General features: G+C 45.4%; 1 protein-coding gene across 4 annotated transcripts in view; it reads right to left on the bottom strand.

The window, feature by feature from the left end:
* The window catches only part of LOC147729495 (adenylate cyclase type 10-like), a 598,940-nt gene that overhangs the window by 163,699 nt on the left and 412,977 nt on the right, over positions 1-22,264 (bottom strand). For 2 of the 4 annotated variants that reach the window (XM_086958439.1, XM_086958441.1), the window contains one exon: positions 18,528-20,035. The exons of the other annotated variants lie outside the window; for them this stretch is intronic. In XM_086958439.1, coding sequence (XP_086814565.1) covers positions 20,016-20,035 — 20 coding nt within the window. In that variant the 3' untranslated portion in view covers positions 18,528-20,015. Of the gene's footprint in view, positions 1-18,527; positions 20,036-22,264 lie in introns of those variants that run through there. 4 annotated transcript variants of the gene reach the window in all.

The raw sequence follows: 22,264 nt of genomic DNA, 5'->3' as shown, positions 1-22,264 counted from the left end.
GAGATGTGTTCTTTACGCGGGATGTCTAATATGAGCCTGGCTGAGGCGTTCTGGATGCGTTGTAGTTTTTTCTGGAGTTTTGCGGTGGTGCCGGCGTAGAGGGTGTTTCCGTAGTCCAGTCGGCTCGTGACCAGAGCGTGGGTGACTGTTTTTCTAGTTTCGGTGGGGATCCAGCGAAATGTTTTTTTGAGCATGCGAAGAATGTTGAAGCAAGATGAAGAAACGGCGTTGACTTGTCTGTTCATCGAGAGTGAGGAATCCAGGATGACGCCCAGGTTCCGTGCGTGGTCCGTCGGGATGGGTGCTTTTCCAAGGGCCTCTGGCCACCAAGAGTCGTCCCAGGCGGAGGGGGAGGTACCTAAGATGAGGACTGTTTTGTCTGAGTTCAGTTTCAGACGGCTGTGCTTCATCCATTCGGCTACTTCTTTCATTCCTTCGTGTAGGTTGGTTTTGGCCGTGTTAGGGTCTCTGGTGAGTGATAGGATCAGTTGAGTGTCGTCGGCGTAGGAGATGATGTTGAGGTTATGTTGGCGTGCGATGGCCGCGAGGGGGCTCATGTAAACGTTGAAGAGGGTGGGACTGAGTGAGGACCCTTGAGGTACGCCGCAGATGACTTCAGTAGCCTCTGACTTGAATGGTGGAAGGCGGACTCTCTGGGTTCTTCCGGAGAAGAACGAGGTGATCCATTCCAGTGCTTTTCCTTGGATTCCGATGTTTTTAAGGCGCTGTAGAAGGGTGCTATGGCAGACTGTGTCGAAGGCTGCGGAGAGGTCGAGGAGGATGAGGGCGACTGTGTCTCCATTGTCCAGTAGAGTTCGAATGTCGTCTGTTGCTGCGATGAGGGCGGTTTCTGTGCTGTGCTTGGCTCGGAAGCCGGACTGAGAGGAGTCGAGGGATTTGTTTGTTTCGAGGAATGCGGCGAGCTGGTTGTTGACAGCTTTCTCGATGACTTTGGCCGGGAATGGAAGGAGTGAGATAGGGCGATAGTTTTTGAGTTCGGTGGGGTCAGCTGTGGGTTTCTTCAGGAGGGCGCTGAGTTCGGCATGTTTCCAGCTTTCCAGGAAGGTTGCGGAGTTGAGGGAGCAGTTGATGACGTCTCGGAGGTGCGGTGCAATAATGGAGTCTGCTTTGTTAAAGATGTGGTGAGGGCAAGGGTCAGTGGGGGATCCTGAGTGGATAGAGTTCATCAGACGGATGGTGTCCTCAGTGGAGATTGGCTTCCAGACATTGAGGATGTTCAGGGGGGGTGGGGGTCCTGCAGGGGATTGGGTGGTTTGGTCTCCGGGTTGGTTGTCGAAGCTGTTGTGGATGTCTGCAATTTTGTTGTGGAAGAATGAGGCTAGGGAGTCGCAGAGGGCTTGAGAGGGGGTGATGTCGTTGGAGTTGGCTGAGGGGTTGGTAAATTCCTTGACGATGTTGAATAATTCCTTGCTGTTGTGGGCGTTGTTATCTAGACGGTCCTTGAAGGCTGCTTTCTTGGCATTTCGGATTAGTTGGTGGTTATTATCGCACAGCAATGCACCATTACGTAAAAACACAATATTACAGTATATATAAGACTCAGTGATTGTATCAGTGACTGTATTGAAAACTTTATATTTGTAATAGTGATTTTATAGCACACTAAGTATGAGTTACTATTTATGTCAATTGGTGTTTGTATAAGTGTGTAGCTGAGTAAATGTAAGTATGATCAATTGTTTGGATAAGTGAGTAGGATGACTGCATAAGAGAATGGGATGTGTGCGGGTGTGTAAGGTCAATGTAGGTGTATAAGTATATTTAATAGTTTTATATTGATCTTTGTTAGCATGATGTATGAGTGAATCTACAGGTAAGTGTTTAGATGTGTATGTAGATGTAGGAATCACTGAGTACGTTTTTAGAGACTTGTATTGGTGAGTCAATGATTTGAAATATGGTATTCAATATTTTATAATTAGTGTTGACAGATTATACTAGTATATGATGAGCTGTATCAGATTGTCACGTGGATGATGTCATCAGTGATGTCATCAGGGATGTCATTTGAGATGTCATCAGTGATGTCATCAGTGATGTCACTGACCATGTCATGAATGATGTAATATGTGACATCATCAGCAGTGGCTTGCGGGCGTGCGAGTTACAGTTCGTACAACTAACTATAACAGAGGAATTTCAATGGTTTAGTAGGAGTGAAATGTCCAGCTAAGTATAACATCCCTAAAACCCATGGTTTTTTTTCAGTGAATTTCAAAGGTTTTTTAAATGATAATTCCAAACTATAACATGTCTGAAACCTTTGGTTTTTTCAGTGAATTTCAAAGGTTTTTTAAATGATAATTCCCAACTATAACATGTCTGAAACCTATAGTTTTTTTCAATGAATTACAAAGGTTTTTTCAATAATAATTTTTACATTTATTAATTGTTATTTTTTTTCATATTGTTCTACTACATTTTTTTATCGATTTTTTAGATATCTTATTTTTTAAATTACATTGCCATTTAAGGATTGCTGTGTAGGATCTGTGTAGGGTGTGCGACGAGTACGACTTTCTCAACGTGGCGCTATGCGACTGGTACGAGACTTATAGCGCATACGCAACATGTACGTATTACGCGACGGTCGCGCGGTTGCGCGTGATGTCATACAGGCATCGGACGCAGTGGGTGCGCGACCCCCGCAAACATTTTTTATGTTCAAAAACTTATGTATATATATTTAATATAAATATTAAGACAAGACATAATCTGAACTAATCATACCAATAATAATATTTAACTTTCAAAAAAGTTACATTACTTTTAAATGGAATTATGCGAAGTCGCGCTGGGTGCAAGTTGGGTGCGAGCTGCGTACGAGCACCCTACGCGTACCCCATGTGACCAGAAAAAAAGAGATTTGATTGGTTCATTACACTTCCTATTGTAAGTATCGAAGAACCCTACCCATTTCAATCACTCTTCTTAGACCTTACTTAGGAGAAGACTTCTGCTAAGAAGAACTGCTGTTTTTTGCTGATTAGAGACCTGGTTGTCCTGATAATTTTGAAAATGGCTACAAACCAACCTTCTTCTTCAGATTCAGAACATTCTACCACTGAAGAATTTGTTCTAGAACCTCCCCCTCCAGAGAGATATACTTCTATTGTCTGGAAGTTTTTCTCTTTCCCACCTGGGCAAAAAAAGGTGAATGCAACAAAGGTCACATGTAAAATCTGCAAGGCGGTCCTCTCCAGAGGAGACCCAAATAAAAAATACTCATGTGGAAAAGCTAGCATGAGGAAGCACTTGCAGACACGCCATCCTGTGAACTTTGCACGAGAGAAGATGAGAAGGTTACAAGAAAATGCTTCTGCACCACTAGCTGTTCCAAGCACATCTGGGACAACACCGTCTACTTCAACTTCACCACCAGATATACATCCCCAATTTGGGAGAGTGAGGATGAATTGCGTACAATGCAATCGTCTAATTGCTTATGGAGAACAATCAGTGGACCTTGTTTTTCGGGCTATCGACAACCACTGTTGCTAGTTTCTTTTTTTTTCTCCTCATAGTTTGTGGTTCTGTTCGTCCTGTTTACATTTTTCCCTGTTTAAAACACCCCCCAAAAAATCGTTTAAAAAAACAAAACAAAAAATACAAAACTAGAAAACAAAAAACAAAAATTATTTTCAGAACTACCTACTCTGGTTTAAAATAGAGCTAAACATGTATGTTAGTGTGTGAAAGTTTAGATGAATGTATGTGTAGTGCATAATTGACTGAAAGAATGCATTTGTGATGTGTGGTGAATGCATACGTGCAGAACAATAAGGAAGTGCTGCAGCATGACACTGTAAACTGTTTAGTTGCAGCATGCTGTGGTACTTTCGAAGCACAGGGATGCAACATATGTACATAAATGTGTTGCAAGTCTGTGCTTCCTTCTGCACAGCTACTTAAACTGCAGCCATGTGTTGACACAGGCACCCTTGTACCATGGTGCAAGGATGTCCGTGTCATGCGGAGATTGTTTTTGTGCAGGAAGGGACACATTTCTGCACAAAAACAATCAGTAAAGCCATTTTTCTGCTTCAATATATGCTGTGCATTGTAGCATATATTGAAAGAGAAAAAATGAGAAGTGAAAACAATTCTCCTTGTTGTGCTTTGCTACACCAATTGGAGGATGGTGCAGCATTCACAAACATGGCCGGATTTACGATTTTTGATAAAATTGGACATATGTCTTTTTCTATGACTATTCTGTGCAAACACGCACAACAAAACCCATAAAACGCCTTTTCAACGCAAAGTGGTGTGTATGATGAGATTATATTTACATGGAAAACAATAGGTATACAGAATGGCTTTTCCTCACCTTGTAAATAAGAAAGAGAGTTAATGGCTAGGCCAATTCTTATTATAGGAGTACATTTCTGTACCGCTAACAGAGAACAAGATACATTTATAAGTACTTATGTTTTAGGAAACTTATAGCACATATTTATATATGACTGAAGAGAAGGGATGGGGCCTTCTGTGACATGTGCAAAAACACTTAGTGATGTGCTTTATGTTAAATAGCTTGACTTCTTATAATTCTAAAATTACCAGGACCTACAAGACCACCATATGACTCTATTGTGTACTATACCATGTATCTTGCAGACAGGTGCTCTGAAGCTGTCTCCTATTTGATACCTGTCTGCAGTGGAATTCTTTGGCAACAATCTAGTCCATCCATCTTCCTTTTTTTCAACTGTGTGGAAACACAGTCCATTGTTCATTTTAAGACATACTTAAACTTACCTCAGCAGTAATACATCTAAAAAACGTTACATATTTTATTCAGTTGTTTTTTATAATGTAAAATATAGTAAATTCCATATTTTAAAATTAGGATCTGTAAAAGTAAAGAAAAAATAGTTATAACATGCAATAATACATTTTTAACAGCACAGCATAATTTTAACATTTTACAAAGTAATTTCTTTGCCTTTTTTGCTGTTCTCAGAATATATTGAATTTCACTAGAAACAGTGATATCCACCCAAAAATAAAAAAGAAACAGTGATATCAATCATACTCATCACATAACAGCGGGCAAAAAAAAAACAATCAAATAGATGTTTTAAAAAAAACAACAACAATCCATCCCTAGTAAAATACCAGATAATACATATCACACATATATAAAATGGTTACTGCTAAGAAAATTTTATAAATTAAATTTATAAACACTGTAAATGTTGTTGGTTAAAAATATACACCCTGACAATGTGCAAGAAAAAGTCCATAATTCAAACGTATACCTTTCCTTGAGGCCAAATAGTATTTTTGCACTCCTTTTTATGTAAATTGTCCAATGGTAATCCTACTAAATCATAATAATAAATTCCTCAGAGGCTGAATTATCTTCCTAAAACATTGGCTTTAAAAATATTAAGTAGGAATTTTGTAATTTGCAAGGAAAATGTTGTTTAAAAACCAACTGAGCATCATTACATAGTGTCCAGCCTTTGTCACATTTTAGATAGGCAGTGTAATGTCCAGATGTGGTGGGAGGACCATCATGGAAAATATTGCTACTGCTACAAAAGTCCTTCCTGATATTGATAGTTGACTTGCTACAAAATGTTTTATTAAAGTGTCCAATTTTCTTCCATCAGTTGAACAACGTTGCATCATTAAAAATATATATTGTCCATATCTCTGTAAAAATAATGTTGATAACATTTCTGATTTGCATTGGCTACACTCCATGTTTTGATTTTCAGCTTTAACTAATTTATTGAAAGACACTGATTTACAGTCCAGTAATGTCAAATATAGAAATCTTTCAGTGTCTACATTAGTGCTACATGTATACATACAATTTTCACAATAACGTTCCCATTTATAACAAAGGCCAAAAATATTTTCTATTTCTACACCTTCATTTTCTAATACGGTAAACATATACATTAGAAATTCCTGAGCATCTTGTTGGATATTTTGCGTAAATTGTGTAGAACCAGAACATACATCCAAAAGATTACGAACATCAGAAACTGTTTGTCATTTACTTGTATCAGTCCTAAATTTCTCATAAACAGAATGCAACAAGGAACAAAATCTTTTTTCCCGATTCTCCATAATTTGCTGTTGCAAACCTTCAAGAAAAAAAAAACATTGACCACTACATTAGATAGCAGTTGACACCAGAACTATTTTCAAACTGATAACCAACAATCTCTTCAACAGTGTCTTTTTTCTTTTTGCTTGCAATCAAAACATTATCTTGTTTTTTTACGTTCTCTACACCTTCAGTACAGATATTCTCATACTTCTTTTTCGCCAATCCACACACTTTTCAAACACAGGATATTGCCCTAAATTGGGAGCATATGTTCTTCTTAATCTATTATACTATTTGACACAATTTGCATCTGCAGTGACCTTTGTGTCATCAAAATCAATCAGAAACAAACCAGATTATGTTCTGACTCGCGACAAAGCAACATATGCCATACCATCTATAAACACAGTATTTCCAATCTTCACCAAAGCACTGTCAACACTTAAACCTTGAGATTTATGAATAGTCACTGCATATGCCAGAGAAACTGGAAACCGTTTTCTACAGACATATACATCTTTAACAAGCAAAAAACGAACTGAACAAAGACCAGTTTGTTTACCTTCTTCAATCTGATCAAATTTAATTTTTAAGAATTCAATACCATCTTAATTTTGATAATTAACAAAATCCACAACTTAGCCCATTGCTCCATTAACTAAACCTTTTTCTCTGTCCAAATTATGCTTTACAATGAATCGACAGTTTCTACATGCATATAGATTCTTTTCTAAACCAGCAGGTTTAGATATTGATTTTTCTTAAGAATCCAATTTTGGCTTCAATTTTTCTGTCAAAATAATAGTGATTCCTTCAAGCTCTATTTTATCAATGGCTTCCATTTTTATTATTTCTTCATTTTCCAGTTTCAAAAGTTGTTTGTTGAATATGGAACCCTTATGCAGTGTTGGCATTAAGCAGGTTACAGATTTCTTTTCCGCAATTTTCATGTAAAAATTCTCACGAACTACATTTTCATTTGGAAACAAATTAGAAAGTAATCGACTCTGCAAAGCTTGTTTGCCATGTTCAGCCACAAGTCAAATTCTTATATCTTGGAGAATAGTTCCATAATCAACATCTTTTGCTTGTCGCATATTTGTAATGAGTTCTTTGTATTCAAAATATGACCAAATGTTCACGTTTCCAACACTACCCAGAGACTTTCTGGTGTCTTCATGCGCAAGTCTTTTAAATACTGGTTGTCCTTTTACAGGAGTCAGTTGCAGTAGATCTCCAAAAACTATGACGTGTTTTCCTCCAAATAACACGTCGTACTCTGTTTTAAGAATTTGTTGCATTCTTAAATGCACAAAGGCAAGCATTACATTTGATACCATGTTTACCTCATCAATAATGAGAATTTTAATTTTCTTCAAGACTCTTGAAACTTCACAACATGCTTCTCCAGATAGCTTGTGGTATTCCAATTTGTTTTCATGCTTTACTGGTAGCATTAGTAAATAATGTAAAGTAATTCCTTTAATGTTGTGTGCTGCCAACCCAGTTGTAGTAGTGACAACAGAAGACAAATGCGACTGAGTTGTTTTCTGAAGATAACTTGTAATTACTTCAGTTAAAAAACTTTTTCCTGTTCCAGCTTGTCCACTCACATACATTTGGATAGGTTGAAATGACGTGCATGAGCACTCTTTCTTTTCATGAAGTAATCCATGGTCAATCTTTTGTCTCACTTGATGATATATTTGTTTCTGTTAAACTTTTAGTTGTTCTTCCAAGTTTGCTAAGTTTGTTACATCTTCTTGAGCTTGATGCATTGCTATTTCCACCTCATTCATGGCGATTGCTGCTTAATTGTCAACAATTGGTTGTCCTAGTGGATCTTGACTCAGCGCAGCAGAACTTTGACTGTCTTGAGAACTGTCTCTATCAATCTCAGCTGCAATTGCAGCTTCTTGATCAATTTAATCGTTCAACATTTTCACATAAGTTGCAAAAGCACTGCATTGTATGCTATCTTTACAAGCATTAAAAGTATCTTCATAGCTCTGGAAATCTCCAAGTAATTCCAGTTCTGAACGCCATGGTTTGAACAGTTGTAAAAGGGCTAAATAGTAAAATTCCATTTTATCAGCAGTGTCGCAACTCAGCGTTCTGTGATTAATTACATTTCCTTTCGTTTGTTTCACCAACCATCCTTCGGAACCAATGACTCCATATTTTCCATCATTGATGTTCTCTGTAGCATTCTGTTTAAAAGTGTAGTTTTGCAGTACTTCATAGAGGCACATGTTCCCTAGATGATGACTTCTGTATGGGTAATATGTGTTCAACATATTCGTTTTCAAAATATCTGTACTTTCTGGATCTTTTTCCGCTAAATATTACATTTCTTGGAACATATTTCAGTACTCTATTTCGCATTGCTGCAAGACCTAGACTCACCCAAATGAATCTTGTAGATTTGGAGTATAGATTTGCAGATGATAACGGATCTGAGCATTCATTTTTTTTTTTTGTAAGTATCTTTTTATTGCAGCAAATTAGGTGGTACAGTCAAAAGATTTGTGCCATTCCCTCCGTTGTCCATGATAGGTATGATTCTCCATTATATGAGTCACACAGCCATTCAGCTCACACCCCGGAGGTCGAGCGGCGCAACAGCGGAGAAAATCCTGTGCTGGAGAATACCGCATGGCTCAGTGACAACCAGTTATTCGGAAAATGGCAGGGCTGCTTTTCTGTCCCCGTGTTACCCCCCATGTACGCAATGTCTCAACAGACTCAGTAGACCCTCTTCGCTATTTCTGAGCAACATCCCCCCTCCCACCCATCCCTCCAATCCCCTTCTATCCCCCTCCCCTCTCCTATATCTACTCCCCCCACCCGTAACTCTTCCCCCAACCCCCCCCCCCAGGCGTGTCAGAGTATCACCAGTGCGAGTTTGCACCCATCCCGACTCATCCATACCCGAAGCAGACCATCAGGAGCAATCAACAAACAGCTGTCAGTCATCACATGGGAAGTAGGGAAACAAGGGAGGGAGATTAGGCCACCATTTCCCCAGGCGGTTGTTCCGCCGGAGCAGGGCTATGCGCAGGGGTGTCTTCCTCATCCAGGTCCAAAAGTGCGAGGTCTAAGACCAACCTCTCACACGCCCTGGCCCTCTCCAGAGCCGCGTCATTGCCTGCCCTAAGCGCAGACTGCATACGGAGCTCCCCCTCACATCGGGCCCATTTGTGAAGCTCAGCCTTCCATCTCTCCACAGTGGGGCCCCTGTTCGCCTTCAATTGGGACGTTATGGCCCGCTTCGCTAAAAGAAGACCCAGGTCCAGAAACTTGCTAGTAATTTTGTTCTTTGATGTGTGTGGAAACCAGTGTAGGATGCAGTGTGCCATGATGAATTGCAAGTCCCTCTCCGTAACCTCCCTCAGGCTATCCACTACCTCCCGCCAAAAGGAACACAACTCTGGGCAGGACCAGAACATGTGCTGGAAATCAGCCAAGTCCGCCGGGCATCGCGGGCAGGCCGCCGGATGGGTCGGGAAATATTTATGCAATTTGTCAGGGGTCAGGTAGGCCCTGTGCAGGACATAAAAGTGCACCAGCTGGAACCTAGCGTTGCGCGTCCCGTTCCGGGCCCGTTCCACTATGCTAGCCCACGCCTCCTCAGGGATCTCTGTCGTCAGGTCAGCCTCCCATCTCGCCTTCATGGACAGCAATGGGGTGACAGTCTCTGAGACCATGCGCCTGTATAGGCACGTGACTGCCTTAACCGTCCCCGCCATCATCACCACGTACTGGCAACCCAGAGACAGTGGCGGCTCCGTCATGCCCGTCTTCCAATGCTTGCGGATCGCTGTCGTTAGTGCCGCATGAAGGAGGAAGTCCCCCCCCGCCAGTTCAAAGTGGTCTCTCAAGAGGTCAAAAAGCAGCAGCACCTCATTTTCACAGAGGTCCCCCATGGACGTCAGCCCCTGCAGCTCCCAGTTTTCCAGCCGGTGCCATGAACCTCCATGCGGTAGTGCCCTGCATAGCTTGAGCTGGATCTCAGGTGCATATGGGACTGCAATACAGCCCCTCCGGCGATATCTATTCCAGCATTTCCGAGCCGTCGCAAATTCCTGGGTGAGGTGGAATTCTCCCATCGGGAGTCCCAGAACTATCTGGGATAACATCTGAACCGGTCCCGCCGGCTCTCCCGATCCGTCCTCCCCTCCCGATCCGTCCTCCCCTCTCCTGGCTCTCACTACCCATTGTGTCAGCCATTGCAGCTGAGCCGCCAGGTAGTATAGCTCGTAGTCTGGCACCGCTAGTCCTCCTTCCGCTCTAGGGCGGAAAAGCGTACTGTGCACCACTCTGTGCCTGCCTGCCCCCCACAGAAAGCCGATCACCATCGACCTCAGCCGCCGGAAGTAGCTCGCCGGGATCCAGATCAGGAGGGTCCTGAAGAAATAAAGCAGTCGCGGCAGGGTCACCATCTTAAGGAGCGCCACTCTCCCCGTTAGTGACAATGGGAGCGTGCTCCAAAAGTCGAAGTTCACCTTAGTGAGCCTGATTGCCGACCCAATATTTCCCTCAAGGATATCTGCTTTGTCATGGAAGATCGAGGTCCCTAGGTAGCGAAGACTCCTCTCCTCCCACGTCACCCCGTCCGTGGACTGTGAACATATTCTGCGGGTCGGGAACAGGTAGGACTTTGTCCAGTTCACCCGGAGGCATGAGACCCTGCTCAGGGATTGTAGGAGGGACTTGGCCCCACGCAGAGAGTCAGTCGAGTCCGCCAAGAACATCAGCAGGTCATCTGCATACAATGCGATGTGGTGTACTTGTCCATAGACATCCAGCCCCCGATATGCCTGTCCCAGCCAGGCTCGCGCCGCGAGGGGTTCGACGGCTACAGCAAACAATAGGGGGGAGAGAGGGCACCCCTGGTGGGTGCCCCTACCCACCCCACACATCGCAGAGATAACTCTTCCAGTGCGGACCCTCGCCGTCGCGTTCCGGTAGAGCAGTGCCGTCCAATCCACGAAGCCCTCACCCAGGCCCAGCGTGCGCATGACATGGAAGAGGTAAGGCCATTCCAGGCTGTCAAAGGCCTTCTCCATGTCGACTGCAAACACCACCGCCTCATTGCCGTCATAGGTGTCAGCCTCCAACACATGTAAGAGCCATCGTACGCTAAGCGCCATGTTGCGGGCCGGGATAAAGCCGGATTAGTCCACGTGGATCAACGTGGGCATATGGGGGAGCAAGCGCGTCGCGAAGATTTTACTCAGAATTTTATAGTCCAGATTGAGCATTGACAGTGGACGATACGCCGCTCTGTCCCACGGCTGTTTGCCCGGTTTTAATAGTGGGACGATAAGCGCCTCACACCAGTGGTCACCGGCAGGCTGCCCAGCCGTTTCGCCTCATTGTAAAGCCACGTAAGTCGGGGCGCAAGGAGGTCGGCATAGGTGAGGTAGAATTCCGTTGGGAGCCCGTCGCAGCCCGGCGTCTTATTCCTTGCCATACTCTTGATGGCGACTCTCACCTCTCTCTCCTCAATTTTGCCCCCTGTAATTCGACCTCCGAAGGCAGGACCCTACTACGGTAAAGCTCTGTGTAGCAATCATAGAATGTCTCATTAATCCCCTGCTGGTCAAACCGCGCCACTCCCGTGTGATCTCTGAGCTCAAGGATGACCGAGCTCCGACGAGCCGGGTTGGCCAGCCAGACCAAAAGAGCTCCTGTTTTATTGCGCTCCGAGTGTGCGCGTGTGAGGTAGGCCTTGTAGTCGAAGCACCGGAGGCGCTCCACCGTCGCCGCCACCATTTCCCGCGCTCAAGTAGGGCCTCGTGTGTGTCCGGTCGCTCAGGCCTTGCTCTCTCCAGCACCCGTAGTTTGAATTGAATTGAATTGAAACTGCACTTGTATAGCGCTATCTACCCGGAGGCCTCGTAGCGCTTATGACTTGAAAACTTACTTAGCGTGGGCTCAGGGCAGATCAGCAGGATTTAGCGTACAAGTGAGTTTTCAGGGCTTTCCTGAAGGAAAGATGATTAGTGGTTCCTCGAAGGGATGAAGGGAGAGTGTTCCAGAGCTTAGCCGCAGTGTGTGAAAAAGAGCGGCCTCCCCCGCGGGCTTTCCTAACTCTGATGGAGGTAGCCAGCTGGAGGGTACAGGATCGGAGGGAACGGGACGGGACATAAGGAGTGACCAAGGGCTGTAAAATTGCAGGGCCGATGCGATGAAAGGCTTTGTGTAGAATACACATGGCTTTGAATTGTACTCTAGCCGCTATGGGGAGCCAGTGAAGCTCCCTTAGGGCATTCATTGCTGACTGCCGGCGAGGTAGATTGTAGAGTAGACGGGCCGCACTGTTTTGGGTGACTTGGAGCTTCTGGGTGGCAAAGGAGGGGGCTCCCATATAGAGGACGTTCCCGTAGTCCAGGCGAGATAGTATAAGAGCCTGGACCAGGATCCTCCTTGCCTGGAATGGAAGCAGGGGGAGCACCTTCTGCAACATCCTCATCAACCCAAAACAGGTAGCTGCGGTCTTTGTGGCTTGGACCGAAAAGTTCAAGGCTGTATCGAACCAGATCCCCAAGCTTTTTATTTGGGACTTGGGAACGGGGGGCGGGCCCAGATATGGTGGCCAGATGGATGCAAAGACAGAGGGAGAAGGATTGCCCAATAGGATGACATCTGTCTTCTCCCCGTTAAGTTTTAAACAGGAAGATTGCATCCATCTGGCAACAGCCTCCAGACAGGGGCCTAAGGTGTGGGACGATCCCTCCGAGTGGTCTAAGGAGACCACCAGTTGGGTATCGTCCGCGTAGGTGACAATACGCACACCGAAGGGATGGACTATCCTGTCTAGGGGTTCCATATATGCATTAAACAGGGTGGGGCTCAGGGAGTTTCTCGTCCTCCCTTGTGATGTCCTCTAGCAAGGTCCTCCTAACGCCCGACGCTGTCGCGATGCATTGCCCCCGCACTACTGTTTGAAGGCGTCCCATTCGATCGCGGCTGAGCCCGCGGTGCCCGCATTGATCTGAAAGTACGCCTCAATGCCCGAGGCTATTGTGGACCGGAAGAGCTGATCCTCCAGCGCCTCTGGGCGCAGCTTGCAGGCTTGCAGGGATTCGCGGGCGGCACTGCGACCAGCGCAGCTGCACAAGCAGCGGGTTATGATCGGAGATCGTGCGCTTGAGATACTCACTGTGGCACACCTCTGCATGCACGTCCTGGGAGCACAGGAAGGCATCGATGCGGACGTGTAACTCATGGAGGGCGGAGAAAAACGAATAGTCCCTGTCTGACGGATGGTTGGCCCTCCACGAGTCGACCAGATCCCGTTGGCGTTGCCAGGCAGAACGCGCAAGTGCCAGTTTGCCAGTCGGTGCATTAGGTAGGGGGGGGGGTGTGATCTGTCCAGGGCAGTGTCAGTCACGCTATTAAAGTCCCCGCCAAGGAGTAAGGGTTCCACCAAAAACGGGGCCAGCTTGTTGGACAGAAAGGAGAAAAATGCAGGTTGTTCTACATTCGGGGCGTACAGACAACCCAACGTCAGGTCCCTCCCATCCAGTTTGCCTTGCACCATAACATACCTCCCCTCTGGGTCAATTATTGCTGTGTGCATTGGAATGGTACCCCCGCCCGTATCCAAATGGCCACCCCCCTAGCATATACGGAGTAGCCAGTGTGGTAGACCTGCCCCCTCCATCTCCGCTGCAGCACCTTCCCTTCCTTAGCTAGTAGGTGTGTTTCCTGGAGGAAGGCGAAGTGAATGCCTCGTCTAACTAAATAGGAGTGGATCTTGTGGCGCCTATGCATTGTATGCATCCCTCTAACATTCCACGTGAGACATTTGTAGCCTAGGTCGGGTCCCATTGCAGAGCCCATCGTGCTTCGTCCACTCTCTCAGCGATACGCTCGGGTCCCACCCCCATCCCTGATCAATGAAACTCCCCCAACTCCCACACCCCAGGACAGACAACCAACGTGGGATCCTCAACCAAACTCAAGTAGTGAAAGTGTGTCTCAACAAAATAGGGCTAGGGTGGCCAGGACGCCGACCCAAACAGGCCCGAAGCCCCACGCACCCACCCCACCCCCCGGAACATTCAGGAGGAGCCCCCCGGCTTGTCCCCCCCCAGAACGCAGCGATAAGTCCCAGGAGGCATCCACATCTCTCCGCACAGCGTCCGAAGGCAGCCCCAACTCACAACCCAGTACCTTACAAATGTCTCCAGTGTCCATCAGTCCACATCAGCCAAGGATTCCGTCCGCTGTCTGGGGAGTCACCACCGGCAGATCCATCTCCGAAAGATCGTGCCCGCTACTGGAGCCAGGACTGGGAGCACTGATCTTCGACTGCTCCGATGCACTACTGGAAGGGCTGGCGTTGCCCTGGCTGATGGCCACCACTGTCAGCACCTCCTTAGCTCTTTCCTGCTGCCATCCCGACGGGGAACCAGATCTCCGCATCGGCGTCGTCTCGGTGGAGCATCTCCTAGGCGAGGTCTCCGGAGGGACATCCGCTCCCGACTCCCCCCTGGTATCCAGCCAGCTCCAAGCCTCCTGCGGCGTGATAAAAAAGTGGGTGTGCCCTCCAGCGATGACGCTCAGCCGAGCCGGGAACAACATGGCATAGGGGAGCTGCAGCGATCTCAATTTCCGCTTGACCGCCAGAAAAGAGGCCCGTTGTTTTTGTACATCTCTGGTGAAGTCCGGGAAAACCATGACCTTGCTATTATCAATTCTCAGGTCCGGCAGGTCCCTGACCCTCCGGAGGATGTGGTCTCGATCTCGGAAGTGCAGGAGGCGCATCACTATCGGCCGCAGCGGGCCTCCCGGTTTGGGCGGGCGCGCCGAGACTCTGTGGGCCCGCTCTAGGGCGAAAAACGGGGAAAGTCCTTCTGGAGCCACCTCAGTCCGCAACCACCCCTCCAGGTAGGAGACCGCATCCTGTCCCTCCACTTTTTCTGGGACCCCCACGAGGCGGAGGTTGTTTCCTCTGGAGCGCCCTTCGCTGTCCTCGGCCCTGAGCTCCAGCACCCGGACTTTCTGCGCCACCTCCGCCAATGATGCTCTCAGAGTAGCCACATCCCCAGGCAAATCTTTAAAGGTTACCTCCGAGGTCGTCACACGCTCCTTCAGCTTCCTGTGGTCGTCCTTTAATAGGGTCAGGTCCGATCCGATGGTGTCTATTCGCTTTTCAAGAGCATCCCGCGATGCTACTATCGCCTGCATGATGTCTCCCAAGGATGGATCTCGTGGGCGGGTCGAGCTTCCCGTTCCAGACGCCGACTCATCCTCCTCCACGAGATGGCCCGGGTCATCCAGTTTCAGTGCGTCAAAGCCCTTCTTTCTGCCTCCTCGCACCATTCTGCCAGGTGGCAAGTCTTGCGTGTCTCTGCTGTGGCCTTCAGTGCTCAAAGCACCCCTGGACGCCACTCCGGTCTCGCCGCAGTCGTCCGGCACCTCCGCGCCTCCGGGCCCCCATCAGGCGGGGCACCAGTCCGTCGACCCACTCAGGGGTCAGGCCGCGCTCCGCTAGGGTGGTGGGGCACCAGGGTCCCCGCTCCAGGCACAGGGCAAGTCTCCCCTCTCCGGGGCGCCACAGACTTCTTCGCGCCTCCGAGCGCTAGGCCCAGGGTAGCCCCCGGCGCACGGGCGCCCAGCGGTCTGCCGCCCCTGGCCAGGAAGCAGTCCCTCACCACTATCAGCCCGGGTGCCTCTCTGACGTGGATGGCAGGCCCCTCCGCCTCCGTGAGCTCCACCGCTTAAGCCCGCTCACCGCCAGCCTGCAGACCATGCAGGCGCCGCTCTTCCCAGGGCGAGGGGCACCAGGATTTCCCCCGCAGCAGAAGGGTGGGTCTACCACACCACGAGACCTCAGGATCACCGCTGCCGACAGCTAGGGCAGCCTCTGTCACGCGGGCGGCGCCATCTTGGGGTCAGGCAGCCTGCCAGTCCTTCGCCTCCCGGTCTCATCAGCTCCGCGATGCCAGGCAACGTCTCCTACCTCCCTCAGCCCTAGGGGATCTCTGCTGCCGTGTGGGAGATTCGTTTTGGTCTCCTGGGCTCCCCGCCACTGACTGTTCCCAGCCGTCAGGCGTATCAGGCAGGGACAGCGGCCACCATTTTGGCTGCTCGCCACTCCGGGCCCCGCACCTCACGAAAGACGCTCGCTGTAGGCAGCTGCCGGGACTCCTGGGCCGCCAGAGTCACCCCCTGTGCTCCCTGGACCCTCCTATTTATAGTTGGGGGTCCGGGGTTCGAGCCGGGGTTCAGGTTATGCTGCGGTGAGAGGCGGGCGCGGTGGAGCTCCGGAGTCCCGCTTCCACCTACATCGGCGCCTAAGCCCCCGCTCTGAGCATTCATATGCTCCGATTTCTCGATGGGATAACATTTTCAAACTGAAACTGTATAATGTCTTACTTAGAGTCTTCTCGTGAGAATTCTCTTCCCACATTTCTTTCAATTCCGTCTTTTCTGATTTTGTAATATACGACTTTAAATATCGAGCAACAGCAATGGAAATGTCCGCAACATACTGAATATCCATGTTAGCATTCCGGATGGACAAAATAACTGGATTGTAGTTAGGGGTGAGCGAACATCTTAGTTCAGCCCACAGAATGTGCGGAGATTTGCCCTTCCACCCTTGCGCAAAGAAGGCGGAGATTTGAGGAAAATCTCTGCATATTCGGGGGCGGAACGGAAGTTGGCCGCCTGCCCGCCCGCCTCCCGCCCACCTTATTAAATTATATTTAAAAGCCTAAAATTTAATTTAAATAAAACTTACCTTATTTTTTTTATTTAGGTTTAATTTTAGGCTTTTAAATATAATTTAATAAGGCGGGTGGGAGGCGGCAGGAGGCGGGCGGATGTCTCGTAACGGAAATATGCTGAGAGGCACAGAGATTGGATCAATCTCCGTGCCTCTCTGCGAAAGTCCCTTACGTGACTTCCGCCCACCCCTAGTTGTAGTCATTTATGTATTTTGACTTTTCATTTCTTCTTAAGTTGTAGGTATTTTTTGGAGACTTTCTTGTGATGGTATGTCGCAAAGATGACATAAAACTGTTCACTCTTCCTTTGGATATTACAGGGCGTGGAAATGCAAAACGACATTTAGTGTAGAACTTATCCTTAGATTTGTACTTTCGTCAACAGTATTTTTCACATCGGTGGCTTTGGAATCGTAAGATTTGTGCTCTTAAGTTGTTTTCTTCTGTGCTTTTGGGTACAGCACATGTTGCACATTGTTCAATAAAAGTCAAAACAGTATCATCTGCATCTGTTCCAAATTTGGGAGCATCCTTCATCCATAACAGCATATGTATATGAGGAGCACCTCTTTCTTTATCTCCTTTGTCAAAAAGAAATCCACAACTTATCCAAGAGGAGGATTTTCTTATTGCAGATAAAAGATATCATAGCTTTGAAATACCTGCATACATTCACAACATCCAAAGAGCACAATTCCCCAAGTGTCTTGTATTCAATATTTTTTATATTGCAATTTGCCTTCTGAAGAAATTCAAGTAAATCATCCCAGGAGTACTCATCACAACTTAGGGTAAGGAACCATGTAGTAGTTCCTAAGTTCCATAGCATACATTTCAGTTCTCCATGATGACGGTACCAATATTCATTAGTCCCACGCTGACATGCCAGTAGATTAAAGAGCTGAGATTCTAAATGATCATCTCTCTGGTGCACTTTATCCATAAAATCTTTTGCGGATACATTTTGCAGATGTTTTCCAGTTTTTTAAATGTGATTGACTACATATGAAAGTCTAGACAAGTCACTCTCAAACAAAAGATGAAATATATGAGGAATAGATTGTCGAAATCTTGGATCTTTTGCATATAATCTTGTTGTCCGATATTCAGATGCTGGAATCTGCACAGGATGTTCATCATATCGTCCTCCTTTTCTAGTTGGGAATAACTGCGGAATACAACGAGCTTCCAAGCTCTCTTCCCATACACTCATGGGACTTCCTTTTGCTTTTTTCATTTGGATCAACTCAATAGTGTTCCCCATCACTTCTTTTGAATGAAGTGGATGCACACTGTAAGGTTCATAGATTTCTTCACATCTTAACATGTCCACTTTTTCAATTTGCCCACTTGACGTTTCAGTATCTTCTGCTAAAGCTATTTCTTCTTCGCCCACATTCACATTTTTATAGTACAACTTTTTTTTATCAGATACAATGTTGCCTTTTGCACTTTACTAACATCCACTAACTCCTGCTAGATTTTCTTATTCTTAGTTGGCACACCATTATCAAGAATAACTAGTGGTTCACTTTCTACACTGTCTACACCAATAGTTTCAATATTTTTCTTTAAATCGAACGGTAAATACGCAACTCTTCCTTTTAATCCTCTTTGTGAATCTGAAGGCGGCAATTTACCTGTTTTAGGCTCCATACGAACAATAGCCTGAAACAGGTGCACAAATTGAATGAGAATAGACTCATAGGTGTTTAAATCTATCAATTCTGGAGGAATAGCAACTAACTAAATTATTATAACAATATTTAAAAATACGCTGATCAGAACCCAAATCAAAACAATTCTCTACCAACAAATAAGTTGCAAATTCCTTCCACTTATCATTATTTTCTTTTTCACTTTTTAAATACAGATCAACACTCCTAGTCTGATTTTTATAGTGAGTTCACCGACAACAAATACAAGAAAAAATTGGCCTTTCACCTGAAATCACCTTAAACTTTGTAATTTCACTTTCAACATTTTTTGTACAACTATGTTCAACATTCTCTACAACATTTTCTTCTATTAATGTCTGAGTTTCTTCACTCTCTTGTTCAGGACCAAAGTAACAAAACTCAATATCATCACAAACCTTTTTCACATCTGATACTGACCCACGCAAAAGAGCACTGTTCAACTCATTTAACTTTAGGGCTGGACTTTTTGTATAATACAATCTTCTCACTAACTTCCGCATTTGAGCATGATGTACTGCCAACATCGTGAAATGGTGACAAACACTTTGACATACTTTCCTAGAAAGACAAGCCAGAGAATGACCATGCAAACCAGTATTTTTTCTCACTCTGCAAGGGTCTAGTCCTTGCAACACCTTAATCTTCTGCTTGTTAGAAACTGCGTAATTTATCAATAGATTCTTGTCGCACACTACAAATACTATTGCAATCCCAAGTGGACACTGGGGCTTTAGGACGTCTGCCTAGAACTTAATCAGCTATCACTTCTTCTGCATTTCTAGGAATCATTTTCTCTTTCTCAATTGGACAACCATTTCTAACCTCATAAGCTCGACCACTGGTGTCAACTGCATCCAGCAAATCATTGGTCTGAAAATAACTCTCTTCACTAAAAAAAGGCTCAGAACTTGAACTGTGTTTCCATTCCCCTAACAAAAATCACACAAATTACTGTTAATTATTCTTTTCTTCTTACTTTTGGCCTTCATTAAATGGATTGGTTTATCTAGTGATCGAATTCTGTTTAATACTAAAATGAATAGTTTCCTTTTTACTTCAGAAGCTTTTTCAATAATGGATTCGATATGCTTCTTCTTTTTATAAAATAGTGTTCTCTTCGTATCTTTCATCAAATTATGTACTACTCTATTATAAAATATTTTTTTACGGATTTCTTTATATTGATTTTGTTTTTCTTGCTATAAGTTGTATCCTTTGCATGTATATTGTCTTTTTTTCTTTCCTATTCTTTGCACTTTTTTTGTGCTTGGAACATTTTCTGTGCTTTAAACATTTTCTGTTTTTTTTCTGAATTTAGTAATATTTTTCAAAAAGTCCTTTGTGGTCTTACCAGAGATGTTTCTCTTTTTAGCCACATTATGTTGGTCATCCAATACTTGGGGTTGAGTTTTTTTTCAAGTAAGTATCCTTTTTCTGACCTTTTCTTTTTCTTTCTTTCTCCGGCATGATAACTTTATTTTAATGATGATAAACAGTATCTGTAAAAAATAATCATAAACAAGAGTATATTAATAACTTTATAAATTATACTTTTCTATTTCTATACAAACACATTTCAAATAAGTTCTGACTAAGAAATTGTAGCCCTGAAGCACAAGTGTGAAGGTGGTTAGACCACTACATGCATAGTGCATTGCAGTTTGAAGTAATCCATAACCCTTAAGATTGGCTCACTGCATGAGTACGTGCATATTAACTAAATGATTACAATACTATAAGGAGAGATGCTGAGTGAATTCATAATTGGTTTACTTTCACTTTAGTGAATAGATTAGTACATGGGACATAAGCAGTCACTATGGTTTTGAAACATCAGTCACAGTGTGTTTGCTGGAGTGTATGGATAGTGACTGGAGAATTGTGGGTCTGAAGCACAAGTGTGAAGGTAGTTAGACTACTATATGCATAGTGCATAGCACTTTGAAGCACTCCATGCCCTGAAGCCTGGCTCAGTGCATGAGTACATGCTTACTAACTGAATTATTACAATACTAAAAGGAGAGACACTAGGTAAATTCTTAATTGGTTGACTTTTACTTTAGTGAATGGATTACTGCATGGTACTGAAAGAGTCACTATGACATTGCAAAAGCAGTCACACTGTGTTTGCTGGATTGTATGGATAGCGAGTGGGGAATTGTAGGCCTGAAACACAAGTGTGAAGATGGTTAGACTACTACATGCATAGTGCAAAGGAGTTTCAAGTAAGTATGGGCAAATTTTGCGGTCGGCGAAATCTCAAAAAAATCCACGAATTCGCGAATAAATTCGCGAACTCGCGGATTTGCACAAATAGTACTGGAGTACTTTCTACTGGCTAATCAGTAAGTGCTACCTCATTGAGTAAATGTATAGTGATGTTCCTACACTGCAGCTGCGTAAAGGCCAAAAGAGTTGTGTCCACTGACCACGTGTGTTTGTAACTTTGCCACCACGTCGATAGGTGCCGAGGTCCCTCGAGTGAGCTGTCCATCACAGTGGGGGAAAGGGCGGGAAGACGTTGCATACCCTAGTGTGTTTGTGGCAGGGCCAAATGGGCAGGGCTTCTATGCGACTTCACATGCCTCTTGTTTATAAAGGGTCAGAGACCGATCAGAGCAGCAGATGAGGAGAAAGCAGCCTCCTGGTCACAGGAAGCACATGGGGATTGCGCTCAAGAAACTCGTGGATTCAAAGACCCCCAACAAGGATTGCAGCTGATTGTAGACGGTAGATCTAGGGAGAAAGCACACCTGCCTAGCCTCGACCGTGTGCACTAGTTTTTTGGGCTGATTATAATGCGTTACTGAATTTGAGCTTGAACTTGGGCACCTGCTTTATTTATATCTGTAAGTGCTTCCTGTTGAGGTTTGATTTGTGTGACAGGAGCATCGTGCCAGAATGAATCCTGCCTGCCTATTTATCCACGAAGATGCCACTGTGTTGTGCCATACCTCTACTCAACTGGAGTACTTTACTGGCTAATCAGCAAGTGCTAGCTCTTTGGGTAAATGTATAGTGCTTTTCCTACACTGCAGCTGCGTAAAGGCCAAAAGAGTTGCGTCCAGTGACCACGTGTGTTTGTAACTTTGCCACCGCTCCAATAGGTGCCGAGGTCCCTCGAGTGAGCTGTCCATCACAGTGGGGGAAAGGGCGGGAAGACGTTGCATACCCTACTGTGTGTGTGGCAGGGCCAAACGGGCAGGGCTTCTATGCGAGTTCACATGCCTCTTGTTTATAAAGGGTCAGAGACCGATCAGAGCAGCAGATGAGGAGAAAGCAGCCTCCTGGTCACAGGAAGCACACAGGGATTGCGCTCGAGAAACTCATGGATGCAAAGACCCCCAACAAGGATTGCAGCTGATTGTAGACGGTAGATCTAGGGAGAAAGCACACCTGCCCAGCCTCGACCCTGTTCACTCGTTTATTGGGCTGATTATAATGCGTTACGGAATTTGAGCTTCAACTTGGGCACCTGCTTTATTTATATCTGTAAGTGCTTCCTGTTGAGGTTTAATTTTTGTGACAGGAGCATCGTGCCAGAATGAATCCTGCCTGCATACTTATCCACAAAGATGCCACTGTGCTGTGCCATGCCTCTACTCAACTGGAGTACTTTACTGGCTAATCAGCAAGTGCTAACTCTTTGGGTAAATGTATAGTGCTTTTCCTGCACTGCAGCTGCGTAAAGGCCAAAAGAGTTGTGTCCAGTGACCACGTGTGTTTGT

This window comes from Lissotriton vulgaris, chromosome 2_1 (assembly GCF_964263255.1).
Source record: "Lissotriton vulgaris chromosome 2_1, aLisVul1.2, whole genome shotgun sequence".
Lineage (NCBI taxonomy): Eukaryota > Metazoa > Chordata > Amphibia > Caudata > Salamandridae > Lissotriton > Lissotriton vulgaris.
Note: the sequence above shows the minus strand (reverse complement) of the source record. Positions and strands in the feature narration are given on the sequence as shown.